At 43.7% G+C, this 25,044-nt stretch overlaps 1 protein-coding gene across 19 annotated transcripts in view; it reads left to right on the top strand.

Moving 5' to 3' along the window:
• The window catches only part of ZNF618 (zinc finger protein 618), a 275,207-nt gene that overhangs the window by 209,101 nt on the left and 41,062 nt on the right, over window positions 1–25,044 (top strand). For 11 of the 19 annotated variants that reach the window (XM_014602702.3, XM_014602704.3, XM_059715449.1 and 8 more), the window contains 6 exons: window positions 7,181–7,270; window positions 8,715–8,750; window positions 9,496–9,573; window positions 10,915–11,004; window positions 19,876–20,064; window positions 24,031–24,114. In XM_014602702.3, coding sequence (XP_014458188.1) covers window positions 7,181–7,270; window positions 8,715–8,750; window positions 9,496–9,573; window positions 10,915–11,004; window positions 19,876–20,064; window positions 24,031–24,114 — 567 coding nt within the window. Of the gene's footprint in view, window positions 1–770; window positions 816–7,180; window positions 7,271–8,714; window positions 8,751–9,495; window positions 9,574–10,914; window positions 11,005–19,875; window positions 20,065–24,030; window positions 24,115–25,044 lie in introns of all 19 variants that reach the window. The other 8 variants (XM_019475706.2, XM_019475712.2, XM_019475713.2 and 5 more) reach the window with 6 other exon arrangements.

Raw genomic sequence — 25,044 nt, 5'->3', positions numbered from 1 at the left:
AATCATTTCAGTGTAGCTGAGCATCGAGCTTAGAGTATAGTAGAGCCAGGGTGCTCAACCCCTGGCCTGTGAGCCTGTAGGGTCCCTACAAGTTCAGAAATTTGGTGGCAGGGGGAGCGGTGACAATTAATGCTTCCGCCTCCCCCACTGCCTAATTACTAAGTCCCATGCTGCTAGATTGGGGCCAGGCCATGCCTGTGCCCTCTACCTGGCTGAATCAGGCACTGCCCATCTGGTCCATGAGGCAAAAAGGTGGAGCACCACTGTTCAAGAGTGATCTGTTGGCCAGGATTGTGATGAGGGTAGTGACATTTGTATTGTCGTGTAAGGAACACATTTTAAGCTCTCGCAAGATTTCCATTGAAGAGAGAAACAGATGACAACCTTGAGATGGCAAAGACAGCTAAATCCTGGTGTGGGAAGCTTGTTTCTTCTTAAACTAGCTAATGCTCCAAGAGTATTTGCAAAATGAGGAGATCGTACTCTGGCATAGTCTTTCAAGTGGAAACTCCTTCCTTGGGACTTTCAGAATTAGGGCACGGTACTACATTTGTAGGTGTGTATTGAAGATGAGTGGATAAGTCTCTTTCATTCCTGATTTCTGTCATGTTACAGAGAGCGTTTTAATCTTTGTGGGAACTTGTCTAATAGTAATATTGATGCATATGCTCAGACACTCTAAACAGTTTAGGAGACTGCCTGATTTTAGTGCACAGCCTAGTTCTGACATTTTAGCAAATTTCTAATTGCTACATTGTTTCTTTCACCAGGTTCCTAGAATAAAGCTCACAGAAGCATGGAGGCAACTCACTGGGGTAATATCATAATGAGTACTTGAAACAGAAATAAAAATTATCTCAAAACATTTAGTGTTGTTTTGGGGATACAGTTGATAGGTCCCATCTGGCCAGCTTGGGGGCAGTGAATTATTGGTGGCAGAACTTGCTCCTTGTGGTCACACCTGGCAGGAGATGGCAGGTCACAGCCAGTAGGTAATGGTCAACGTAACTCTTAAGTGCTTCTTGTCCCTCTCTGAGGAAATGCAGCTTATTGCACACTTCTTGGTGCCAGGGACCATATCTTGCTCCATGTTTGTACAGTACCTTTCACTGTGGGTGTCACAGTGCTGTTTCTATATAAATAATGGCAATCTTTACCTTTAAAAAATGGAAGTAGATTGCTTCTGAGAACATAATCTTATCTGTACATCGCTTTATGGTCCCAGTCGCCAGAATATCTATGACTACCCCTTTGCATGAGGGGCTCTATGATGATCATGAACATGAGAACGGGGTTGACTTAGGACATTGTGGTGTTCTTTAAAGGCTGCTTCTGATTAAAACCAACTGAAGATGACAGGCTTTGTAATTGGAGTCTGTTTTTGATTTCTGCCATTCTTCATATTGGCAATCTGCCCATTCTTAATATATCCTATGGAAAACCCAGAAGTGATAGAGTATTTGTGATAGTCACTGTGCTGTGTGCTGCTGCCTAAGAGCCACAGCCTTGCATTCACAAAAAAGGAGAAAGGCCAGGAAGGACAGAGGCAGAAATCCTTCTGCTCTTGTGAAATTGCTTCTTTGAGTAGGAGAAACTAAATCTATATCTCTGATACTTCAGCACGAGACTGTTATTTGCACCCGATAAATGTGCATTCTGTATCTTGTCTTTTGCTCTTCTTTCTCCAACAATACATATTAGAATAGCATGGTCCTTAATTTTTCAGCGTAAATACGTGTATTTGAATTATTCAAATGTATTTGTGCAAGTTGTGGTGTATGCATCAACTGCTTTTGAAGATTTAGTCTGCTGCAGAAAAAATGAAGGTCTTTTCCTGATCTTGATTCCTTTATGTGCTTGAGTTAAATTACAGTTGTGAAGGTAGGCAACAGTTGTTGAACTGTAACTCTGGATTTCTTTACTTATGTGTTCAAATGTCTGACATTGCAATAACCTAATAATCTTTATGGTTTGGCCCAAAGCAGGGACTCATTTTGTGGGCTATGTGAATACCAGTGAGGTATGGGACTAGGTATCTGCATCCTTTGAACAAATAGTATCTTTCTCCAAGTGTTGGCTTAACCAGTAAAGATGGTTGTTAAGGTAATGTGTCTATGAACAATGCACTTTTTGTTCCTAGGCATTAATTAATAAAAGAAACCCTGCATGAAAATCCTTTTTTCTCTGGAATATTTATCAGACTTGTGCATGCTTTGCTTTAGGCATCTCTTTGCCCCTTCCCCCCCCCCCCCAATGTGCTATTGAAGCCTATAGCAGCCAGTCTGCATGACACAAACTGTACTCTTAGCGTAGCTCCACTCAGGGTATCTCTGCCCTGCAGTTAGAAATAGGATTGCAGTAGGAGTAGTATACCGGACATAGCTCCATGTAACTTGGGTGATGATAACAATTAAGATGTAGTGACATGAACTTCTGTTTGTAGTAGCTGCTGAAGTATCCAGAATCCCTAGCAGATTTGTGCAATTTCCACTGTGCGCTGTGCTACACGTTTATTTGTTCTTGTTACCCAAAGTAGCTAGATCACAGGCAAGGTAGGTTTGCCTGCCTCTGCTGCGTTCACATATCCCAGTGGGAGTGTAGACATACCCCAAAGGTAGCAAAGGTGGTAGCAATTGTATAGACTAGGGCTGTCCAATTTTTAAGTGTCTGGGTGCCACACACAGCACAGGATGCACCACCATTAGCCACAGGACTCCTGGGTCTCACGCAGTATGGATGCCCCCACACTGCACTGTGTGCAGGGGTGCTCTGGTCTCACCCTTGGCTCCCTGCCTGCAGGCTCCCCCAGCACTGTAAGCTGTGCTGCATAATTCTGTACCACTCCCTCAGACAAGGCAGGAAATGGAAGCTGGAGAAGGAAAGGGGATCCCAGCGACCCCTTTGGTTGCTGCAACTGGAGCAATGGGGAGAGTGACAGCCAGGGGTGAGTCCAGTGGCTATAGATTAACCCCTCATAGGCCACATGTGGCCCATGGGTTGTCAGTTGGACAGCCCTGGTGTAAACCATGCACCAGCAGTTTCGCTACTATTTTGTCTATTCCTGGACAAAATAGGACTAGGTGACATAGTTCTAAAAATGCTTTTAGTCCATGTAGTCCTTTCATAGTATATAACAAAGTAAGCTGTTGCCTATGAAAACTTATTCCTCTCTGAACTTGTATTCTCTAAGATACTATCTTGCCCTGCCTTCTGCCTGGAAGAAGTATAACTACATTAATTCAGCATGGTGTTGTGCATGGGCTATTCAGACCTGTGAAGAAACAGAGCTTTTTAGTCCATGTGCAGCAGCATTGCGCTAAGGCAGCTATATTGCTTCTGGTTCCAGAGAGAGCGTAGAGTATCCCTGCGAAGCACTGCCTTGAACCATATAGGTATACCTTTTATCTCCAAGACTTGCTCGGCCCCTTTTGTTGAATTATTTTCCATATTAAACTGGACTTTAGAGGGGAGGATTCATTCTGTACCCCTGGGGAGCAGCCTCTCTTCCTATTTGTTATGTCCAACTCCACTTTTATCCTCTGTGAAGCTCATGCTGTCCAAGCTGAAATGTTCCTTTCATCTCTGGGAGAAGCCTTGTTCTCAGAGTAACAGCAGAATTGATGTCCTACTCAAGTGTAGCATAAGCAGAATATGTGCAATGTACTCTGCTGGTTCTGGAGAGCACCTGATACTACTGGTTTCTTTGCTTTGAGATGTTCCTCCCACCTCTTTTGTTTTCCTACTTGCAAAGTGGAGTTATAGTGGGTGCCTCTATATGTGCTTTACTGCAGAGTAGACTAATTATTTCTGCAGTAAGGTGTCACATTCTACACGTGTGCCAGTATTAGGGTGTAGTAAATTAATTAATTCCACCATAAGATAGTACTGTTGGGGTCAGTACTAGCTTATAGCAGAGTCATTTACTTTGCTGAAACGCACGTGAAGATGCCGACAGCTGGGCAGAAATTGCACTTGGACAACCCAAGCAGCAAGGGGCCAGACCCCTGCCTGCCACCTACCCACATGACTGCATATTTGGCACTCTCATGCCCTAGCCAGCCCCTCCATCACCTAATGTTGCCACCCAGAGCCCAGGGCTGACCCTCCCATGCCCACTGCCAGCCCAGGTCTGCTTCACCCTGGCTCAAAGTGCTGCTGTCCCAGGCGCACATCTAAATGCTGTGCCTGGGAGCAATTAACTCCAGTGCAACCTGCTCCAGAGTTAATTGTATTGCATTAATTTCATGTGTAGATGCACCCCCTGTGGCTTATTCAGTGACCTAGCTTTCTCTGCTTTCCTGTATCCATGTCATACTTGAGTGGATCCAGTGCTTGAGTCTTCCTGCTCCAGTGCTTGAGTGAACTGAGTCTCCAGTATCTGGCTGCAGATTTCTTAGGGTTTGTCGTATCCTTTAAGCTAGTACTGTGCTTTGCCTGCAGGTGAAGTAATCATATCCATTTTTATTTTCTTTTTAGGCTGAGAGACTGCATTCATTACTTGGCTTTCATTCTAACCCTACCCCCTTCACCCCTACCCCGCACACACGTCTTAGTTTCGTGTCTATAACAGGGTGGCCTCCTTGTCAGGTCTTCACCGGCCACCCTGCTCCTGGGGTAACTGCCCGCTTTGCTTTCCTGCCATGCCTTGATGGAAAAATATGAGAGTTGTTACTAAGGCGGCAGGCTACCCATTTATCGCCCTGCTGACAAGGACCTAATATCCACTCTGACCACCTCTCCACGGGTCCCCTGCCTCGCAGATGTTACTCTGGTGTTTCTTCTCCGGCCTATGGCCGGAGCAAACTGGGCACACAGTTGTAGCTCTTTTCTACAGCCCCGGAGGGCCACTCACACTAAACCCCTCTCTCAGCAGGGTCCCGCTCACTCTGCTCCTCTCACCCAGCCTCTTTCATACTGCCCTCTCTCAGGGGCCACACTCATCCCGCCCAGCTTCACCGGGCTTTGGGCTTAGCTCTTCTCACCTCAGTCAGCCTTGGCACGGTCTGTTGGGGGTCTCTCGCTACCCTCACCTGAGTGATTCTATAACTATAGGCCTATTTCACTCCTAGCCCTCGCTGGGCCACTATGCCTCTATTGGGCCTCCTCATTTGCCCCAACTCATGAGGCTGCTCTGTTTGTCGCCTCTCTCACTCAGGGTCTCACTGCTCATCGCCAGGCTTTCCTCTGCCACCTGGGCATGGCCCCAGGTCCTTCCTCTGGCCTGAGCTCTGCCTCGGGGCTCCTTAATGACCCCTGGGCTCCCTCTGCTCATTAGAACACCACCAGGGATGTGGAGCTGGGGTTAAGGTGCCCCAACCCGCCTTTCACCAGGGAGGTAACTAGCTTGGCATTTACTGGGGGCTCCCATGCCACTAGGAGCCCCACCAGACCACCCTTCGGCAGGGTGCAGTATAACATCTTACCCAGGACAAGGGGTCACCTCCACCCCATAGCCCCTGCCCTTACCTCCTGACCAGGCCAGAGCAGCCTCTCAGCCTGATGTTTCTCCTTCCTGCAGCAGCAAATCGCAGCCCAGCTTATATGCCTGAGTCCAAAATGGCCAGTCCAAAATGACTTATCTCCTTGGGTCCAAAGGTGCCCTGCCACAGTGTCCTTGTAGAGCTTTGTGCCATCAGAAGTGGAAGAGCCTTGTTATTTAAATTTATGTAATCCATCATATGCCCTTGACAAAACAGATTTGGCTTAGCTCTTTTGGAGGGCTGGATTTATTTAATTCTTCAATGTAAGGTAGGAAGTGGTATGCTCTGATTAAAAGGTAACTTTTCTCTGTTCTGGTGCCAAGCTGGTAAATGCTGGTTGTGTTTGTTTGTTTTTTTTCTATTTTAGACAACTACAGCTTCTACTTTCAAAGAAAATAAAAGACACAAGCATTTTTCATATAATTAGTTTAGTTTTTACATAGTATAGTATGAGAAGTTGAAAAATGTCTATTTAATCTATATACTGTAGGCTGGATTACTGTGACCACCTGCATGGAAGAAGTTAATAATAAATAAGGTTTCTTTTTTCAGTTCATATTTTTTAAAGTATTTCTCAGGTGTCCAAAGGTTGGTAAAAGACACTATCTGAGTTTGTTTCAGAGAGCTCAGATTTACTGCATTCAAACCCAGATCTTTACCTGCTGCTGCTGCCTTTTCCATTACAATGTGATAGCTGAGTCTGAGAGATTCATTGTTTCCTGATTAGGTTCACATGGTTTTTAAATAGCTTGGTTTCTGAGTAAGATTTCTTTTTCCTTCTTAATGACCAACCCTGCAAACTCGGCTTGGTGTCTGACAAACAAACTGACTTTAGTCTCTTGTTGCACTGGGTCTGCAAGCTAGATTCTGCCTCCAGCCACACATGTCCAGTTCCATTGTCTCCCATATGTTTACTCAAATGTAGGTGTTTGAGGTTAGCTCTGGCTGTACAGGATTAAAAGGTGTACAACTTGCTTGTTGCAAAAGTCAGGTTTGACTGATGCTCACAGGGGCAGATCTGGGGAGCAAAAATAGTGCTATTTTCACTCTTAGAGCAGAGCTATGCATTACAGAAATAGATTCCATATTTATCCTTTATAATATGGATGTACATGGTGCTTATGTAAGCTGGTAATTCATAGTAGTGGCAAGAACCAAGGAGGGTGTGAGCTCGCACAGGTGCCCACTTCAGTGCACAGTTTGGTCAGTGTATTGTCCCATGGGCCCTCCAGCAACTCCTTAATGTTCTTGTTTTTGGATTTTGCACAGCACTGCCAGCTCACCTCAACCCTGACCTACAACTTCCTGCTGTTTTAGTTCTGAGCTTCCAAAAAATGTTGTAAAACCACTTTCTTGGGCCAGCTTGTCATCCTTGTTGCAGTGGCCATTCTGGAACTGCATGCCTGTTTCAGTTCTGCTCCATAACTGCATAGGCCCTGTCCAGGGTGCAACGGACAGAAAAAGCATCGCTTTTTGTCTCAGAATAAAATATAGTAGAGTAAGGCTTAAGCTTAGATGGATGTGAGGCACATTTGGGTAGATGTATGAAACAATGATTGCTTGAGTGGGTAAGCCTTTTGAGATGAAAGTGGGAGGGAATGTGAAACAATAGATAGGTCTTCTGGTTTCAACCGTATTCCATGAAGCTGTTGCCTTTCACCCCAGGGTTTCTAAAATGGATTGTCCTCTTCTTCCTACAGACAATTTCAGGTACACCTGTGACATTTGTGGGAAAAAATATAAATATTACAGCTGTTTCCAAGAGCACAGAGACCTGCATGCCGTGGATGGTGAGTACCATTTCAGGCCTTTGTTCAATTGGGCTGGAAACTAATAAATGATATATGCCAGGGCAGATAAAGTGTGATTCATGGAAGTCAGATGCCCCTCATAGGGTTTTACAAAATATACAACAATCCTCACCATTTAACATCAAGGCACGGTCTGCAGAGAGGCTTCACATAGGCTAATAAGGACTTAGACTGTCTGGTTGGGCCACATGCTAAGACCTGAAGGCTCAGCAAGCCATGCCTTTGTATTAAAGTTCATGGTTGCTATGGATTTTTTTTTATCTGTACTTTAAGATAAATTGTCAGGCTGGCTCTTGCCTGGGCAGAGTTTGTTTGCCAGTTGTTTCTTACTGCATAGGAACCATTTTTCCTGCACCTTTTCTTGAGAAATCATGTTACAGAGGTACAAGTGCAACAGGACTTGTCAGCTGGTGTCTGAGCCCAGGGACCTTAGGGACTTTTCCTTTTCAGTGCAAACATGTAAATTTACCCTAAGTGGTCAACATTCAGGCTGAAACAAGCACCTGTTCCTTGCATCAGTTTGATTAAAAAATTGATAGGAGGTGTTAAGTGTTTGCTTGGGTTTTTCTTTTTCTGGGGAGGAATAGTTTTATGTTTTTTCTTCCCTCTGTACCCTTGCTAAAGCCTTGAGGGTTCCAGGTTTTTATGGACCTTTTCCTCTAGCCCTCCTGAATGAGCCAAGGTAGCACCAGGCTATCACTGCTGGTCCTTACTCTGCCAGGGAGGTGGGACAGGGAGCATTTGTGACCAGAATGTAGCAACATGCTAGTGCCCAGAGTTGCTCAAAACATGACAAATTTTGTCAAACGTGTTTGCTCTTTTTCTTTTTATGGAAATGTTTGGAATGTTTAGACCAGCTCTAAGGGCAACAAGCATGTGCTTGCACCCCACAGCCCTCCAGGAATCTCCATTTCTTATGCGGGGTAATGGAAATGGAGCTAATGGAATTGAAAGCTACCATTGGATTAAGAGTATTTCCTCATGCTTGAATTGGGTCTTCCTAGCTAGAGCTCAGAGAGCCCTACTCAGGTATTCCAAAAAGCTGAAGTGTTTTTTCAAACTGGCTACCACTTGCATCTTGCTAAGACACCACTTGCCTAGATGCGTTTGAGCAATTGATTTTGTTTCAGTAGATACAGGTGTGAGTGGAGTGCATCTGATGGTCATGGTGATCAATGTGGGTTTGCGTCAGTGTTAGAACAAAGGCCTTGAGGATCTGTGTACACTAGGGCTGGGCATGCTCAGGTATTTCCCTGTGTGAATGCTGCTTGGGAGAGGAGGGAGTGGGACAAGGGAGCCTGGCTTGTTCTGTGGTACTGAAGTACACTGAACTGGCATATGAAATACAGGAAGAAAGCAAGGCCATTTAAGAGGATTTAATTTCTGTTTTGTTTCTTCCCCCCCTTCTTCTATTCTGTGTTAGTTTTTAGTGTGGAAGGGGCCCCAGAAAACCGGGCAGGTAAGCGCAGATCCTTTGTGTGCTTTATTTCAAAAACCTGTTCAAGTATTCAGTAGTTCTCCGGCACCATGGGTCTGGTCCTACACTCATAACAGCCAGTGGAGTTTTGCCACTGATTTCAGTGGGAGCAGGACCAGTCCCTCAGTGTGTAGCAATGTTACATAGAGCCAGTAGTTTGATGCCCAGCCCTATTAGATACCAGGCTTTTGTTGTACATGCAGTTGATCTATACTTCTGAAAATCAGAGAAACAAACCATGAATGCTTTTTCAGTAGTCTAAACTTGTTTGTTACATAAATAAAATTACTACATAAAACGGATTGAGTTCTGATTGGTTACTGGACGTGCTGTTAGATGGTTATACAGCATCACTGGTCAGTATTTGTTAGCTGACTCCTGTCTACTTCACTACACCCATTTTCAAAAGTGAGGAAAATCTGTAGTTGAGAAATATGCTGGGAAAATGTCAGCAAATAGAAATCAAGCTTTGAAATGTTTACAGTATTTCTCTGATTTTTGATTTGTCTTCAAATTGTGCCATAAGACTAGAATGGGTTAATAGCTGTCCGGGAGGGCATGTGGAAGAGGAGTGACAAGTCCAAAACTCAGAAGAAGGTGTTGTTTAAACCTTTTGTTTTTGTTACAAGTTGAAATGTGTATGACCAGGTGCATTCACGGCCCATCTAACTGCATCAGGAAAGCCTTGGGGTGTTGTCAGCTTTCTGCTGGTTCTGTTCTTTTGCAGACCCCTATGACCAGGCAGTCATAGCACCTGATGAAGTGAAAGAAGAGGAGCCGGAACCATTTCAGAAGATTGGTCCAAGTATGCTTTATAATGGAGTTTTGAAGGTTCAAGAACATGGCACACAGTTTGAAACCTGGCATTTGCTAAAGGGCCTTCTTGGGTGACAATGAGAGATCAGTATGTTACAGGAAGATATTGAAACTCTAAGGATGTCAAAAGTGCATTTCATTTCAAATTAGTACCCATGTCCTGCAGCCGCACAGCTGGAGAAATGTATCTGTTTTAAACATGGGCAGAAGTTACCTTCTTTACAAGTTTGTTCAGGGTCCAGAAAACTTGAGTTCAGCTTTTATGCAAGTTCTCCTCTTGTTTGCATTTGATTTAAGTATAAATGGTGCCTCTTGCTGAGGGGTGTGGCATGGGTGAAGGTTCTCACCTTTCACCTTGGCTGAGTACACACAAAGCCTAGGTTGGGTCATAGAGGAAAGGGCGTTTGATACAGCGTCCATCTCATGCTCTAGCGATTGTCTGTCTGCTCAAGGGCTCTACCAATAAAAGTGAACAGGGCAGGGGACTGTGGATCAGGATTCAAGCACATTGGCAGAGCTATTTGGGGTTAGGGCCAGGCCTGCAGTAGCCAGGCTGCTGCAGATGGGGTTGTGGCATGTTGGCAGAGTTAACTGAGGGACAAGTGTCAGCCTCCACAGGCTTGCATGCTGAGAGATAGGCACACTAATTACAATAAACCAAAAAAAGAGGTTAACTTCTGGTTTACTTTTGAATTTATGGTTCTGTAAGTTTCTGCATTTCCTGCCTGAGGTTAGAAGGGAAGGTGGTGAAATACTATTGATACTCTGTGCTATTTCCAGTGCTAACAGAAGCAGGAAGTACTGCAGGTATTTCAGGAAAAGTTCTTCTCAGATTTACAGCCTGCTTTTACAGTCCCAAATGAGTTTAGGTAATATTAATCAAAATCAACCCCTCTGGTTGCATATTTGAATATTCTGGGGTTTGTCCATGACTGTCTGTCACTATTGCTGTCACATAGGGAGAGAGGAACTGTGTTCCCCTGGGTAGTGCTTGAGACTGAATTTCTCCCTTGTTTTCTCTCTGATTCATTGTATGATTTTTTACAAGCCACTTAACCTGGCCATATACGCTGTTCTATTTAGATTTTAAGGCTGTGTCCATTACCATAAAATCCAGTTTTAACAAGAGAAAAGGTGTGTGAGTTGTGGGAGGGAGGTGGCTTTGAACAGCGTTTTCCAGTGTACAAGTAAAATGCTCTATCAGTGTGATTAGTCATTCTAAATCTTTTTATTTAGCACTTAAGTTCACACTTAAAAAATAAGAAAATAAGTAATTATACAAGATGATGGTGGGTTCCTTTCTGATTGATTCTTTGTTTCATCTTTGCAGAAACTGGCAATTATACATGTGAATTTTGTGGCAAGCAGTACAAATATTACACTCCCTACCAGGAACATGTGGCACTGCATGCACCTATTAGTGAGTATCCTGCCGGAAATCTATTTCATTATGGAGTATGATTTACAATGGTTGGTAATTAACAGTAGGGTTGCACTAGTAAGACGTCATTCTTATGGATTCTTCTATTGCACCCAGTGAGAATGCAGCTGGTAGGCAGCTGATGATGGGCTGACTAAAGCAGCATAAAGCAGAGATGGAACCTTCTCTTAAAGGGAAACTGTTAAAGTTACTAAGACCTATTATTTGACCTACCTTCTTAACTGCCTATTTGCAAAAAAAAAAAAAGAAAAAGAAAAAAGCAAGAAAAACAACCAAAAAATCCCTATAGTTACTTGTGTGGATGTATCAGCTTTGTTTCCCTGTCTTTTTTAATCTAAAAAAACCCTCTCCGTACAAGTGCATGCTCATATAAATCAGTGTCCAGCCCTCCTCAGCTATCCTAAATAACAACTGAACATACATACTGTGGAGAAATTCTCTTTGATAAGGAGGCAGATTTTTCTCTCAATCTTCCAAGCAAAAAACACAGACAGTGGGTGCATCTACATGTTCCTTAATACACTTTTGCCTACTGTGCTTTAAATTGAGTACCTCTAATGTGAGGTACAAACTAAATGCACATTAGGTTTCCTTAATGCACAGTAGTGAAAGTGCATGCTTTTCTAGTGATGCTTAATGCACAGTAGCCTAATTTAACTGTTCATTAGTGTATTAGCATGGTTTTTGCTGTGATGCCCTAATGTGCAGTAAAATTAGCTACTACACATTAAAGTGCACATGTAGACATGCCCACTAAGTACAAAACAGGTTTTGAAATCATAGGAATCACTGTGGCACTTTACTTTGAAATCACAGTCAATAAGATGTTTGTGCCAGGGAATCTTGGCAGACATTAAATTTGGTAGGCAGAATAGTCACAGAAAGGGGAAGTTATGGACAACAGTTCTATATACTTCACATACAGACTTCTAGGGAGGCTGTGCAGGGAAATTCCCATTACATTCATTCTGGCAGAGGTTGGGAGGCTGGTTTCGAACACTTTAAGAATATGCAGGGAACATCCTTGTGCTTTTATCTATATGTCTGTCTCACAGTGCAGCATGGCACCGTACTTTGGTTTTGATGAGAAGTGGCTAATGCAGCTGCTATTTTTCTCGCATCTGTCCATGCACCAACACCATGGAAATCAGAACATGGATATGCATAGCTTGAGAAATAGGGTTTGGGTAGCTGCTCACCCACAACCAGCAGATGGAGCTCACACCCTGCTTCACAAATATCATCGCCATAGTTAGCTAGGTTTTAACTTATTATTTTTAATTGCATCAATTTTGTTTTGACACACTAAATAGAAATAAACTGGGGACATTGTCCACCAACTCACACTTTTAAGGTAGGTCAAATGTTATTGGTTCTTAACAGCTTAGCAGTTTCCATGCAAATTCTGGAGCATTCAAATAATTTAATTTTCACAATAGTGGTGCAAAATAGAGAAGCACTGATCATCTCTGTCACTAATTTCTCAGAATAGATGTTCTTAGACCCCATCAACATGAGGAAACTGACTCATTGGTCACATTTGTCCTCAGAAATTGTTGTTCTCTGGGCTGTCCTACCCCCAGCAATTGTAGAAGGACATGGTTTTTTAGACTGGGCTAGAAGGACATCTATTGCTGACAGTGGTTATCAGTAATAAGTTTCTCAGTGAACGTGGAGGCTCAGAGATTCAGGGCCCTGGGATCCCCAGTGAGAAACTAAACACAGTAACAAAGAAAGACTTGATACTTGCTTTAAGTAAGGAATATTTACCATATGGCTTTATAATGGAAAATCTGGTCAGCAAGAAGTCTCACCTTCCAATAATAATTATCAATAATAATAAAAAAGGTAATAAAAAGGGGAACTACCATTGTTGATATCTCTCCATCCTCCCCTGTCCTGATTAATAATATACAATAGCTGTTGGTTATAGCCCAGATTGTCCAGAAGGAAAAGAAAGATCAGGTTATGCTTAGCACAGAAGTTTCTGCATGAAGAACTGCTAGGGTTCAGATGGGAAATGCAGGACAGCCCACCTCAAACCACTCCCCTTTCTCACGATGCAGAACAGTTTGTATCATGAGTCCAACATATAATGCAAATTCTCATGAGGTGAACCAGGATACTTCTCAGTCACTGGAATCCTGGATTCCAGAATTCATAGTTCAGGACATCCTGTGATTTTGTTGTGGCCTGGGAGGTGGATTGTAACCCATTTCACTGAGAACCAAGACAACTGCAGAGTTAACACGGGGGCTGCACAGGGAGGTTGAGGGATCAGGAGCTGTCATCACTTAGGCTAAGGCTTGCACAGTGGGAAGCCTTAGGTTCCAGAGTGGTTTCCACTTTTTGAAAAAAAGCAGAGATTTTCCAGAGCTGGCTTAAAGCACTAGTTCTGCAACTGCCTTTGCAAGGGAGGAGGCAGGGAAAAGTACCTTTGCTTACTTCTCTGCACCCCTGCAGCTGGCTGGAACCAGCAATTGCTGGGAGAGTGGCCAAATAAGTGGGTTGTAACTATTTTAGTAGATGGCTTTAATTAGCCTTGCTGCAAGGAAAAAAACACATCAGTGTCTCAGATGACATTATTTTAATTTATTAAAGCTATATGTATTTATTAGGGCTGTGCAAAGCTTCAGTCCCTGATTCGATTTGGTAGAGATTTGGCCTGATTCGGTAGCTGAACCTCCGAATCGGAAAAAAAATTAGGAGACCCTTTAATCTCTCCAAATCAAATTGGAGGCCCTCTGAATCAATTTGGAGAGATTCGGAAAGATTCAGCAACTTGGACATGGACACAGCTTTAAATGTTTTTTCTACCTACCTCAACGTACCAGGGGGCTTGTGAATGCTGCGATGCTGGGGTATATGGAGTGTCCCACAAAAGTGTGGGGAGCTCCCCAGCACAGTCAGCAGCAGACCTGGAAGCGAACCAGAAGCACTTCTGGTCCGCTTCCGGGTGTGCTGGGGAGCACCTGCGGGGTCCCCCCGCACCCTCCAGCTCAGTGACTGGTGTCTCCTGGGTCGGGGGGGGGGCCACCCACAGCTGATCACTGAGCCGGGGGTGGGGGAGCCATGCTCCTGTAGGACACTCCATGCACCCCAGCATCGCAGCAATCACGAGCCGCGCCTGCTACCTCAAGGTATATAGAAAAAACATTTAAAGCTGTGTCTGTGGCCAAATAACTGATTCTCTGAATCAGCACCAAATCTTCAGATTTGGATTTGGCCAATTTGAATCAGGGACAGTGATCCAAATCAACTAATTGAATCACTGTCCCTGATTCAGGCCGAATCTAAATCAAATAGGGCCCATTTTGCACATCTCTAGTATTTATCTTTTTCCTCTCCCATTTTTCCATGGCCAGACTAATTGTCATATAATTTATGGTGACGAACCATGGAATTCACTTGTTGCACAGGGAGATAGGTGAGTTAGTTCAGCAGGACATCAGTCAGGGTCTTCCCTTTCCTTTCAATACTGCCTAGGTTTATCCCCTCCCTCCCCCCCTCCCCACACCACAGTGCTTTGTTGTGCTCATGATCAAGTGAATTTTTGGTGCAATATATGGCATTTGACAAGCCACTTGCAACCAAGAGAGTTACAACCGAGATTTTGTCCCAAGTTTTAGTCAGTCTCTCAAGAGGGATTCATGGCACAATTGCTGCAGTAGTAACTTTAGGGGGTAGATACAGAAGGAGACACAGCCATCAACCTGAGATGTTCTGGGTCTCTCTGCTTGAGTTCAGCTTCCCTTCTACAGTTTATTAACTTCTCTCCCTTCTCCTCCCCTCACCATGATGCTATTTAATAAGATCCAAAGACAAGGGTTCCAATCCTGCAGGGTCTGCAAGATTTTTTGGTATGATTTTGGTCCTAACAGCTGACGCAAGGTCACGAGTTTCTTTGCATTCCTGGAGACATGTTCTTCAGAAGATGGGAGCTGCTGCAGTGAGTGGGAATGATCCCCAGGGATCTCTGGGAGGAGGAAGTGTGTGGAATGAGGGTTTCATATTGCTAGAGTTGGAGGTTTCACTTTCTAAAAATACACATTCCTGTCATCTTTCTTTCACCCTATGTCACAGATAGGCCCGTCTACCTACCACCTCTGAAAATTGTGCTGAGGGACCTGGTTATAACACAATTCAGGATGCAGAACACCTGGAATGTGGCTCTGTCCTGATTTGTAGATGTACCCATAGCTGTGTGTTTAGTGTGTTTGGGAGCACCGAGGCAGAGCTGTTCCTGGCTGTGGGAAGATTCAGGGTCATGCTTGAAACATTCTTGAGGTTTCACCTGCACAACAAGATGAAACTTACTCAACTATGTTGGGTAACAACTGTGTTGTGATTGGATCCCCTAATACAGTTGTTTTAAAAGTGTAAATGAAATCCAATTCAAGTTGGAATTCCAGTAGGAAAAATCTTCACAGCGTGGTTTTTGGTCTGCTCTGTGGTGATGCATGACTGGCACCCATAAGCACTCCATCACAAAAAAGGGGTAACAAAGGTCATAATCAAGAACATAGATCAGTAAATTAAAGTAAAATTTGCATGAGCACAGACATCCATTGCTCCAGGGATGAAAACAAGATGTAAAAAGGTCAAGGGAATATATTGAGCCTGCTTTTTCATCTCCACCTTCAGGGTCAGCATTAATGGACTATAGCTTGTGAGACTGCTAATGTCAAGAGGCATTTCACCACTGACTGCCTCTTTAAAAGTAATTTCTACCATGCCCCTGAAAGCGAAACTTTAACAGTCTTCATCAGGAATTGGCCTATTTCCAGCCCATAAGATCATGGTAGCTGAGAGGAGATGGGGTCCTATTTAACATAGTTTAAACATGTCATCCCTCTTCACTGAGTAAAATCCCATTCTTGAAGATACCTTTATTCACTAATGTGGTCTTTCACTGCCTTACCAGGTAACATTTTTTATTCTAAAAAGCATATAGAAGATGAAAAAGCTCTGAGTTCAGAAGTGATTCCTTACAAAGGCAATGTTAAGATTATTCCATCTTCATCATCCAGCCAGCCCTTTTAACCACACTTCTATTTGCCCATCTTGCAAAATCTTCTTTAAGAAACCTGATCCAAAAATTACGAGTCTTTTATCTGCAGTAAATTAAGTACTTAAAAATACCTCCTATCTTTTTGTTTTCATTTGACACTGAGGAGGGTATTAGTTGCTTCCGGGAGAGTCATGAGGAAATGAGAGCCTGAATGCAGCTTTCACTCCTTTGCTCTGGACGAACACTAGAAAAAGAACTCACTGTGATCTTCTAGACTCTAGACCAAACTCCAGTATGTGACACAGGCCAAAGGACTTAGCTGAGTTAGTTCCTCTTTGAACTAGAGCAAATTCTTTTGGATCATGTACAGTCTTGATTTTAAAAAAATGCCAATGATGGAGAATCCACCAGAACCCTTGGTAAATGAGTGTTGTGGCTTGTTACCCTTACTAAATTAAAACCAAATCTTCTAGCCAGTGAATATTCTTATACCATTGTCTGTTAGATTAAGGAGCCTTGTATTATTGAATTCACATTCCCCACATAGGTATTTATGGGCTGTGATCAAGTCCCCCCTTAAGCTTCTCTTTATTAAAATAAGAAAATGGAGCTCCTTGTGTTTTTTTAGCTAAAAATACATTTTCCAATCTTCTAATAATTCTCATTGTCAGCTTCAAATCCCCTCCAGTTTTTCAACTTCTTTTTGAACTATTGATACCAGAACTGGACACAGTATTCCAGAAGTGGTCCAGAACATCAAATACAGAAATATAATAAACTCTTTACTTCCTTGGTTATACATGTGAGGCTTATATTAGGTCTTTTGGTCATTGCAGTGCACTGGGAGTTCATGATCAAGTGAATGGCCATCAGATCCCTGGGCCTTGATCAGAGTCTGCTTCCAGAGATAGTGCCCCCCATTCTGTATGTACTGCCTGCTTTGTTGTTCCTATGTACATAATATTTCCTTTGGCTGTGTCAAAACGTGTATTGTGGTTTGCACCTAGCCTCCCAAGCAGTTCAGATCATTCAATATCAGTGACTGACCTGCCAGCCTTTTGTCATCTGCATGTGTTAGCAGTGTTGGTTTTATATTTTCTTCAGGGTCACTAATTCAGATGTTAAATAGCACTGAGCCAAGTGCCAGTCCCACTGAACAAGCATTGCTGGACTGGATTGCACCCATTGTCTGTCTGGTCCAGTTGTCTGTCTCAGACAGTGGCCAACATCAGACGTTTCCTAGAAAGGAAACCCCCAGAAGCGAACATGAAATAATCTGACCCTCAGTTTGATTTCATTTGGTCCTTGATAGTTGAATTAGGAGGTTTTGTATTTCTTCCAATGGATCGGTATTCTTATCCATATAAATATCCAGTTCATCTGGCTGCTTGGCCTCTTGCAAGCCTGTGGTAATGAGTTCCACAGTACAAACCTCTTTTCAGCAGATGTCCCAGAGAGGAGGTATGTGATCTTCTCTACATCCACCATGTCTTAGTGCCACAAATTAGCCCCGAGCCCTCCCTGAGTGCCACTCTGATCCCCTTCCACTGCCTCATCTGCTGTGTTGTTTTCTGTTCCCTGCTATGTGCTCCCTGCCTGATCTGCCCTGCTTCCTGCCCTATCTGTTGCTATGCAGCCACCTATCCCCTTGCCATCCTGCCACATGCCACACATACAGGCTGCCCATGATACTTGTGGCATGCATGCCTCAGATTGGCCACCCCTGTATTAGATTTGACCTTCAAAGGTAATTTACATTTTGATAGTCCAAGACTAGCCTGAAGCTTTTGCCACAAATGTCCAGCATCCCCAAGGACTGTAGAACAAATAGCATTTGGATCCAGTCTGGTTTTTATCTCATCTGCTGGGATTTTGCATGTCCCAGCCACTCTCAGACAGGGCCCTGTCCCTTGTCTGGCTGAATCTGAAGCAGCATCCCTATCTGGCTTTAAAGAAAGAAGGGTAAAGTAAGCTCCACCAGTATATCAAAAGTCTGAGGCCAAAAAATAGTTCTGTGCATCTTCAAGAGATGTCAGATTAGACCACATTTTCACTGTTGTCAGTGCAGGGAAAGAGAAATTATCTTTGAAAGTGGTAGTATTGTGGAGAGTTCACTGCTTAGCTTCACAAGTCTAGAGCAATCTCTAGACTACAGAAGGTCTGAGAGGGGCCTGCATGTTCCTGACACTGAATGGTTGGCTGGTTTCCATTGCTCTTGGTTGGAGGAGGTTGGGAACAAATCAACATTTGACAGGAACAGCACCTGGAGGAAACATGGTGACACATAGGAAACCATCATAACGGACTTAACATTTGCTGACAGTGAAGCGACACCTGAAGAGGGATTATCTGTGGGACTGAAATGAAGCCTGGAAAGCAAAAACAAGCCTTTCACCTACTCAGATGGCTGGAGGTCAAGCAGAGCACAAGTTTCTGAACCTAAGCTATGAGAGAACCTCCTGTAAATTCCTCTGCAGACGCTCAATACCTTTTAAGAAAAATGCCACTAGATCTGTGTAGACAAACTGTTTTTGAGGTGTCTGCGTGCAGGTGCTTTGAACGATACACATCCCTGTCGAAAGTGGGCAGGCATAAGTCTGAAGGGCAGCTACATATGGGTCCATATCATCTTCCAGTTTAGGATTTTGCAAATGAGCACAGAGCCCAGGGCCTCAATCAAGGCAGTGATTCAGACGTATTTTCTCCTTGCTGATTTCAGATGGCTTTGTTTTTGCAGTGACAGCATGCAAGAATTCCTTATTCAAGGTAACTGCTCCTGATTTAATAAGATCACAATAAGATTTACAAAGCAGTTGTTGGGGTCAGCCCTAAGTCTGTGGGCAGCACATAGTGTCCCCTTTTGCCCTTGGGGTGGAGAAATCAATAATAGCAAGCTCCAGTTGTGGGGCTGGGTGAGATCCTCGATTCCTTACATTCCTGTCTGGCCACTGGTGTTCGGCTTCAAGAATACATACCCAAATCTCAGCTGAAAAGAATTGTTGAGAAGTTAGAGAGATTGTTGGGTTATGCTTGCCTTTTGATACATTCTTTAAAAAAAGTCTTGGGTCTGAGCAAGCACTGCTTTGTCCAGAAATGTTCACATGTGTTCTGGCACCAAGAATTCCTGGTGATACTTCCTACTCACTGCAGATACCAAAAAATCTCCCTTAAAATCAAGTGATGCTCTGAGAACATATCCACAGTGATACACAACATTCATGCATCTCACTAGCTTTTTTGACCTGAGATGGCATCCAAAGGCCTCACCTGACTCATGGGATGGTAACTGAGCCTCCCCTTCCTCAATACCATCATCCATTATTCTTTTCAGTCAGACAGATTAGACGGAAAAGAATGATAGATGTGAGTTGATGAAATTAGTGACCAAGCTCTAGGAAGCACATAAGGCTCATGAAGCAATGTGAACTCCCTCAGATAAAGTGCTCAAGGAAGCAGATTTAAAATTCACTCTCTGTGTTCAGAGACTGTTAAAAATGTAGAGGGGAAACCTCAAGGTTCCTGTTCAAACAAATGGAGCTTCTGGATGTACTGGGTATGCCCTGCAGATTTGGTGGAGGAGTAGTAGGATTCCTGGCCTGCTTGGGTTGGTCAAGGAGCAGTTAAAGGTGTAAGTGAAACTGATAAGTTTGAGGAGCCTGTCCCTTTGGGTGAGTGGGGAAATCCTTCATGTTGTATGGGATTCAGTGGATCCACAAGTGCTGCAGGTCCCCTTGTAAGGGAGTTGTGAGCATGACTATTAGAAAGCAATCCTTCCAGAATGCACAGATTCTGGGAGCTGACTGACTGTCCAGGCACTAGTTCTGAGTGTTCATATCCAGAGTTCTCTCGATCTCCACTCTTCGTGGCAGTGAAGACACAGGCGAGCCAATCCGGCAAAAAAACACCGGCTTCAATAATCCGATGTTCCACCCTCCTGCACCGCACCCCCTCCGGTGTCCCACCGGCATCCCCATCCCAGATGTTCCGCGCTCCAAATTCTGGATCCCCAGGAAGCAAGGCCACCACAGGTACCAATTGCCTTTATACCATCAACTTTCTTAACTGCTTAGCGCCCACTCCTGCCTTGGGTTGGCTTTTGTCCCTCCTTGGACTCAAAGTCTATTCCCATCCATGTCTGTCCCAGAGAAGCCATCACCAGAAGGACTTGAAGGGATTAACTCCTTGGCACTGTGCAAACGATAATTAAAGTCAGCACTAGGCCTGTGTCTCCTTTCCCTAATTGTAACCCATTTGCCATTGAAATTAAACCTTTTTTTTTAAAACATTGTACTAACTGCAAGGCACTAAAGAGACCCTGGTTCAGATCCTGGTGTCACAAACCAAGGAGAGCTTCTTGACCAAGATTTGCTTAGTGGCTTGTAAGAGTTTCCCCCCCACCCCACCCCACCCCACCCCACCACAAGATGTTGCTTTCAGGGCTTGGTTGGGTGGGAAGAAAAGCAAGGCTGTGTAGAGTGCATGAGTTCAAATGGTGCTTCAGGCATCACGAGAACTGAGTAGGGATAAGCTGGGCTCCAGCAGCAAGATTCTCAGTGCAAATTTATTAGGACTGAGTCAGAAGAATCAAGTATGAATCACTGTCCCCTTCTCCCCTGATCCCTTGTTCCAAATAATATTGGAAATAAGCATAGAGTTGGAACAACAGTGCTATATAAGTGAGATATATGGTTCACATTTCCATATGATAGTGATTCATTCTCCTATATATTTTGGATTGGCAGATATCAGATAATCTTAGTACAGGAAAATAGCTGGTTAACCAGCCTTTTAAATTTGGGACAGGCAGATGTCTGTTTAAAGCTCCCCTGAAATGTCTGGTAAATGCCCAACATGTGCAGGTGGTTGTGGTAAAAGGCCACTTCTTTCCAGCATTCCAAGCAGGGACAGAGCTATGGGTATTTTTATTAGGTGACATACACATCTGCAGCTACCACAGAATTGCACTTGGTGAGTGACCTGTCTTTTTATAGCAAGAGTCGCTTGTGGGTCTGGAAATCCCTTTCTTATTTGTACTGCAGCACCTAATCATTCTTCTGATTTTGTTACTATTTGAGGTCTGTCCATTTCAGTGAACTTAGGAATCTGAGCTGAGGAGGCTTTGAATTGTTTATCTAAACTTCTTCCAGCTCCACATCTCTTATAAAAGCAGAAAGAGCCTAACTAGGAGCCTTACTGGATCAGAGGCCAGATTCATCAGAGCAATAACTGGGAGATGTTTTTTGAACAGGAACTTTTCCCCATCTTTTTTGTTTTTTAAGCATGTGAATGAATTGAGTAAAAAGGACAAGTCCTTCTCCCCCATTTTGGGAGAAGAATTACATAAAACTTGATCCTTGCAGTTTGAGCTCAGAGAAGATCATTTGAAACCCAGGGTCCTACCTCACCCATAGGGTGGCTTCAGCAGAATGCTCCATGCTGTATTTATAGACATTGTCGTGTGTGAATAGAATTGTATTGACTTCTTAACTTCTAGTACAACTATCTTTGCCAAAAGTGCTCTCCCGCCAGACAAATCTGAGTAAATATCTCTCTAACACCTCAGTTAGTCCCACATGGGTCTAGGTAGGACCCAAAGCATGACAGGATGCCACCATGATGCTTGCATATCCTTCAAACAAGTGGGACGGTTTATTTTCCTAGTGTAGTTCCCTGATATTGTCCAAAGGTTTCAAGATGGTTATGTTCTGGATGGAAAAGCTTCAATTATAAAGAAGCAGATCTGACGTGGGAAAAATTCCCATTTGTTAACAAGTGGTGAGAGTCCAAAAAGGAATATTGAATCAACTTGTCTCTCTGGATACCAATCTGCCCCTCTTCCCTCCCCGCCCTCCCCCCCCCAACTCCCAAAAAAACCAAAACCAGTGGTGCATTTTTTGTATACATCTTCAGAGGCCTCCAACTCACTTTCATTTGTGACCTAAGTCAGGATTTGAACCCGGGTCTCTTGAGGGGGAAAAAAAGTTTAGTTTAACCCACTTTGCCATGCAGTCCTACTTCCTAGTGTGCCACCTGAACTGCCAAGAATCAGACCCCTGTATTTCTATTTATTATTTAGCATTTAACAACTAGTCCTAGTGATAATTACTTAACTGCTGAATTGATTAGAAAGCAACAGTTCTTGCTCTTGCTTACTTTAAACAAAAAAAATAAGAGCAGAGCAGATTTGAGAGCTTGACAAGCTTAATAGCAGTATCAGTATTTTAAGGATATGGCTAGTAAACATGTAAATATTGCCAGTCAGGACTAATTGGCCCATGCTCGTGAACGAGCAGAGGCGTGCAGTTTAGGTTTCTTGTGGCCAGAATCGAGCGCTTTTGTCCCAGCCATACATCAGTAAAAGAAAGCAGTGAGGCTTCTGATAGCCAGTCTGTTTATGGAAATTCCACAGGTTAGCTGATGACTTAGCTTTCTGCACAGACATTTACTAAAGTAAGGATCTGGAATCAGTAAGTGGAATGTTATGTCCAAATCACCCCTAAATTTCAGATGTCTTCTCCAAAACTTCTAACCTATAAAATTCACACCACACCTGAAGAAAAACACAGCAGTCTCAGTGAAATCAGACCTGCTGAAAGCTGGTGAATTCTGGGAATGTGCGTGTTGGTGCACATAATAAAAAACAAAAACGCTATATCCAGGTCTGGAGCCATATATGCTTTGACTTGACAAGCGGAGCATAGCTTTAAGTACGCATAGTCAATCTTTCATTTTGCAGCAGTAAATATACTGCTTGAAATTACTATAAAAGCAAAAAAGTTTGAACAACGTAAGACCTTGCTATGGCTTGCACTGTTCAGACTGTTCTGAGGGGTGGCAGTTTGCTGAGTGTGAAAATTAGCATGGTTCTACTGTACATTAAAGGTGTTTATACACTCCCTCCCAGAGTGGGGAGGTGAGAAGGCACTTTAATTGGAGCAGCTCCAGAGCCACTCTAATTAAAGTGCCTAAAGCATCTTAGGTATCGGCATCCCTGCACTGAGCTTGATCATCGAATGAGTTTCAGATAAAGCTCCCCCGCCACCATTTTTAAGTGTGGGGATGCTGATACACAAGATGCTGGAGTCTGGTGGAGCGTGGTAATTACCACACTCCAGCAGACTCGCTGAATTGAGTCGGCTCTGATTACAGCACGTCAGAGCAGCCTCGCTGCTCGTGTATAGGTGCCCTTTGGCTTCAGAATGCTGCAGTTACTGCAGGGCTCAGGGCTGTCGCTGTCAGACATAATCGCTCTTCCGTATATTATGTGATGGATTTTGGGGGCCTTATCACTAGGGCTGTTGCTTAAATGTCTGGAGTATATGAATGGCTAGGAATGTCACACAGATTGGTAACACTGTTGAGGTGGCATGCTTACTTTATGGACACAGAGAGGAGGATCACCTTGCATTTGTTTCTGTTTACCCCTTAAGATGGTCTCTTGAATCCTTGTTTGTAAGTTCCCAAATAATCGTTTGATCCTCCCCTGGACAGAAATTGTTTTGAAGATTTGGAATAGGGGTGGGGAAGCAGTGTCTAAAGAGGGAAATGCCAGTGATTTACTGGAATACACAAAGGGAGAAGACATTGTGGTACTGTGGTAGAGTCTTAAGATTACCTTTGTAAGGACCCGAGTTCAATCCACAGGCCTGGTCACTTGTGCCAGAGGCTGCAAGAACTGCTCATTGCCTTGGTAGGAGCAAGATAAAGAAATGGGGGAGGGAATGCCTTTTATCACTCAGCCTCTGGCCTCCTGGGCCAGTCAGGACTGGTGTTCACAGGCTCCAAAGGAATCCCAAAAGACAATGGGAAAAATATCTGCTTGTTATCCCTTCAATGAATCTGGCCCTCTGGCCTCAGAGATGAGGCATTAGACCTTTCTGCTGTATCCAGGGTGTGTTGATTACGTGGTGCAGGAGTATGTCATCTGCCTCCCCTCTGTGCAGCCCCAGATCCAATAATGACCAGTCACCATCCCGCCTTTGTTCTCCACCCAGCAGAAAGCGCTTTCAGCAGGAGAGTGGAAGGCAAAGTGCAAAACAACTTTGAAGAAACAAACAGCAGCTCCCAAAACTCTAGCGGTAAGTATGCTTGCTCCCTCCCACTGTTATTTACAATGTGCATTTCTAGGGCAGGGAAGAAGTTGGATTAAGCTGTGATCAAAGTGGTTATTTATTTAATGACTGTATTTGTAAAGCTTTTATAGGTACCCAGTGTTTCACCAAGTTATCACCTGCCTCCCCAAGGCTCCTGACATTCTGTGGCCTGTTTTGAATTGTACTAATTAGGAGAAAACTCTCAATCTTCCAAAACTCGGGTGTCTTAGGCTGGCCTTTAAAACGAGAGAAAGAAACCCAGAGGGTGTATCACCTGATTAATATAGAGGAGGATTAGTGTTATTTATCTGTATCGGTGAATTTACCTCGTAAAGCTAAGCCATATTTCACAGGGCAATTGAAATGTAAGGGGATTACAAATAGAAAAGCAGTTTACATATTACGTTGATCTTGAATATGGCAATTTTGTGGCACTTCACTATAATTGGAATCTGATTTATCAAAGTTAATTATGAGGAGGACAGACTGTATTTGATGTACTCTATCAGCTGACATATGAATGTGTGAGCAGGCGACTAGCTTGCCTGGCTCTAAACAGAGTTTACATTCAAAGGAACTCAAATTTTTCCCTTTCCTGGGGTTTTCTTTTATTGTTACCTTAAACTAATATCTCCAAAGTATAATCCTCATCTTAGACACAGTCACTTAGTTTGGGTAGTCCGAGAGCAGTGGTTCCCAAACTGTGAGTCACAACCCCAAATGGGGTCACAACATCACCGGATGGGGTCATGGGGGTGGGGGTTCTGTGGGTTGGGAGTGAGGGGCCATGCTGAGGAAATGTTTGGGAGTCACTGTCCTACAGGTTTCCTTGTAGGGTCTTTGTTGCATCCCACTCTGTAGTTCCCTGTGCATGAGAGCAGGATATCAACCACTCTTATATTCCCAGACTGGAGC

This window comes from Alligator mississippiensis, chromosome 12 (genome assembly GCF_030867095.1).
Source record: "Alligator mississippiensis isolate rAllMis1 chromosome 12, rAllMis1, whole genome shotgun sequence".
Classification (NCBI taxonomy): Eukaryota; Metazoa; Chordata; order Crocodylia; family Alligatoridae; genus Alligator; species Alligator mississippiensis.
Note: the sequence above shows the minus strand (reverse complement) of the source record. Positions and strands in the feature narration are given on the sequence as shown.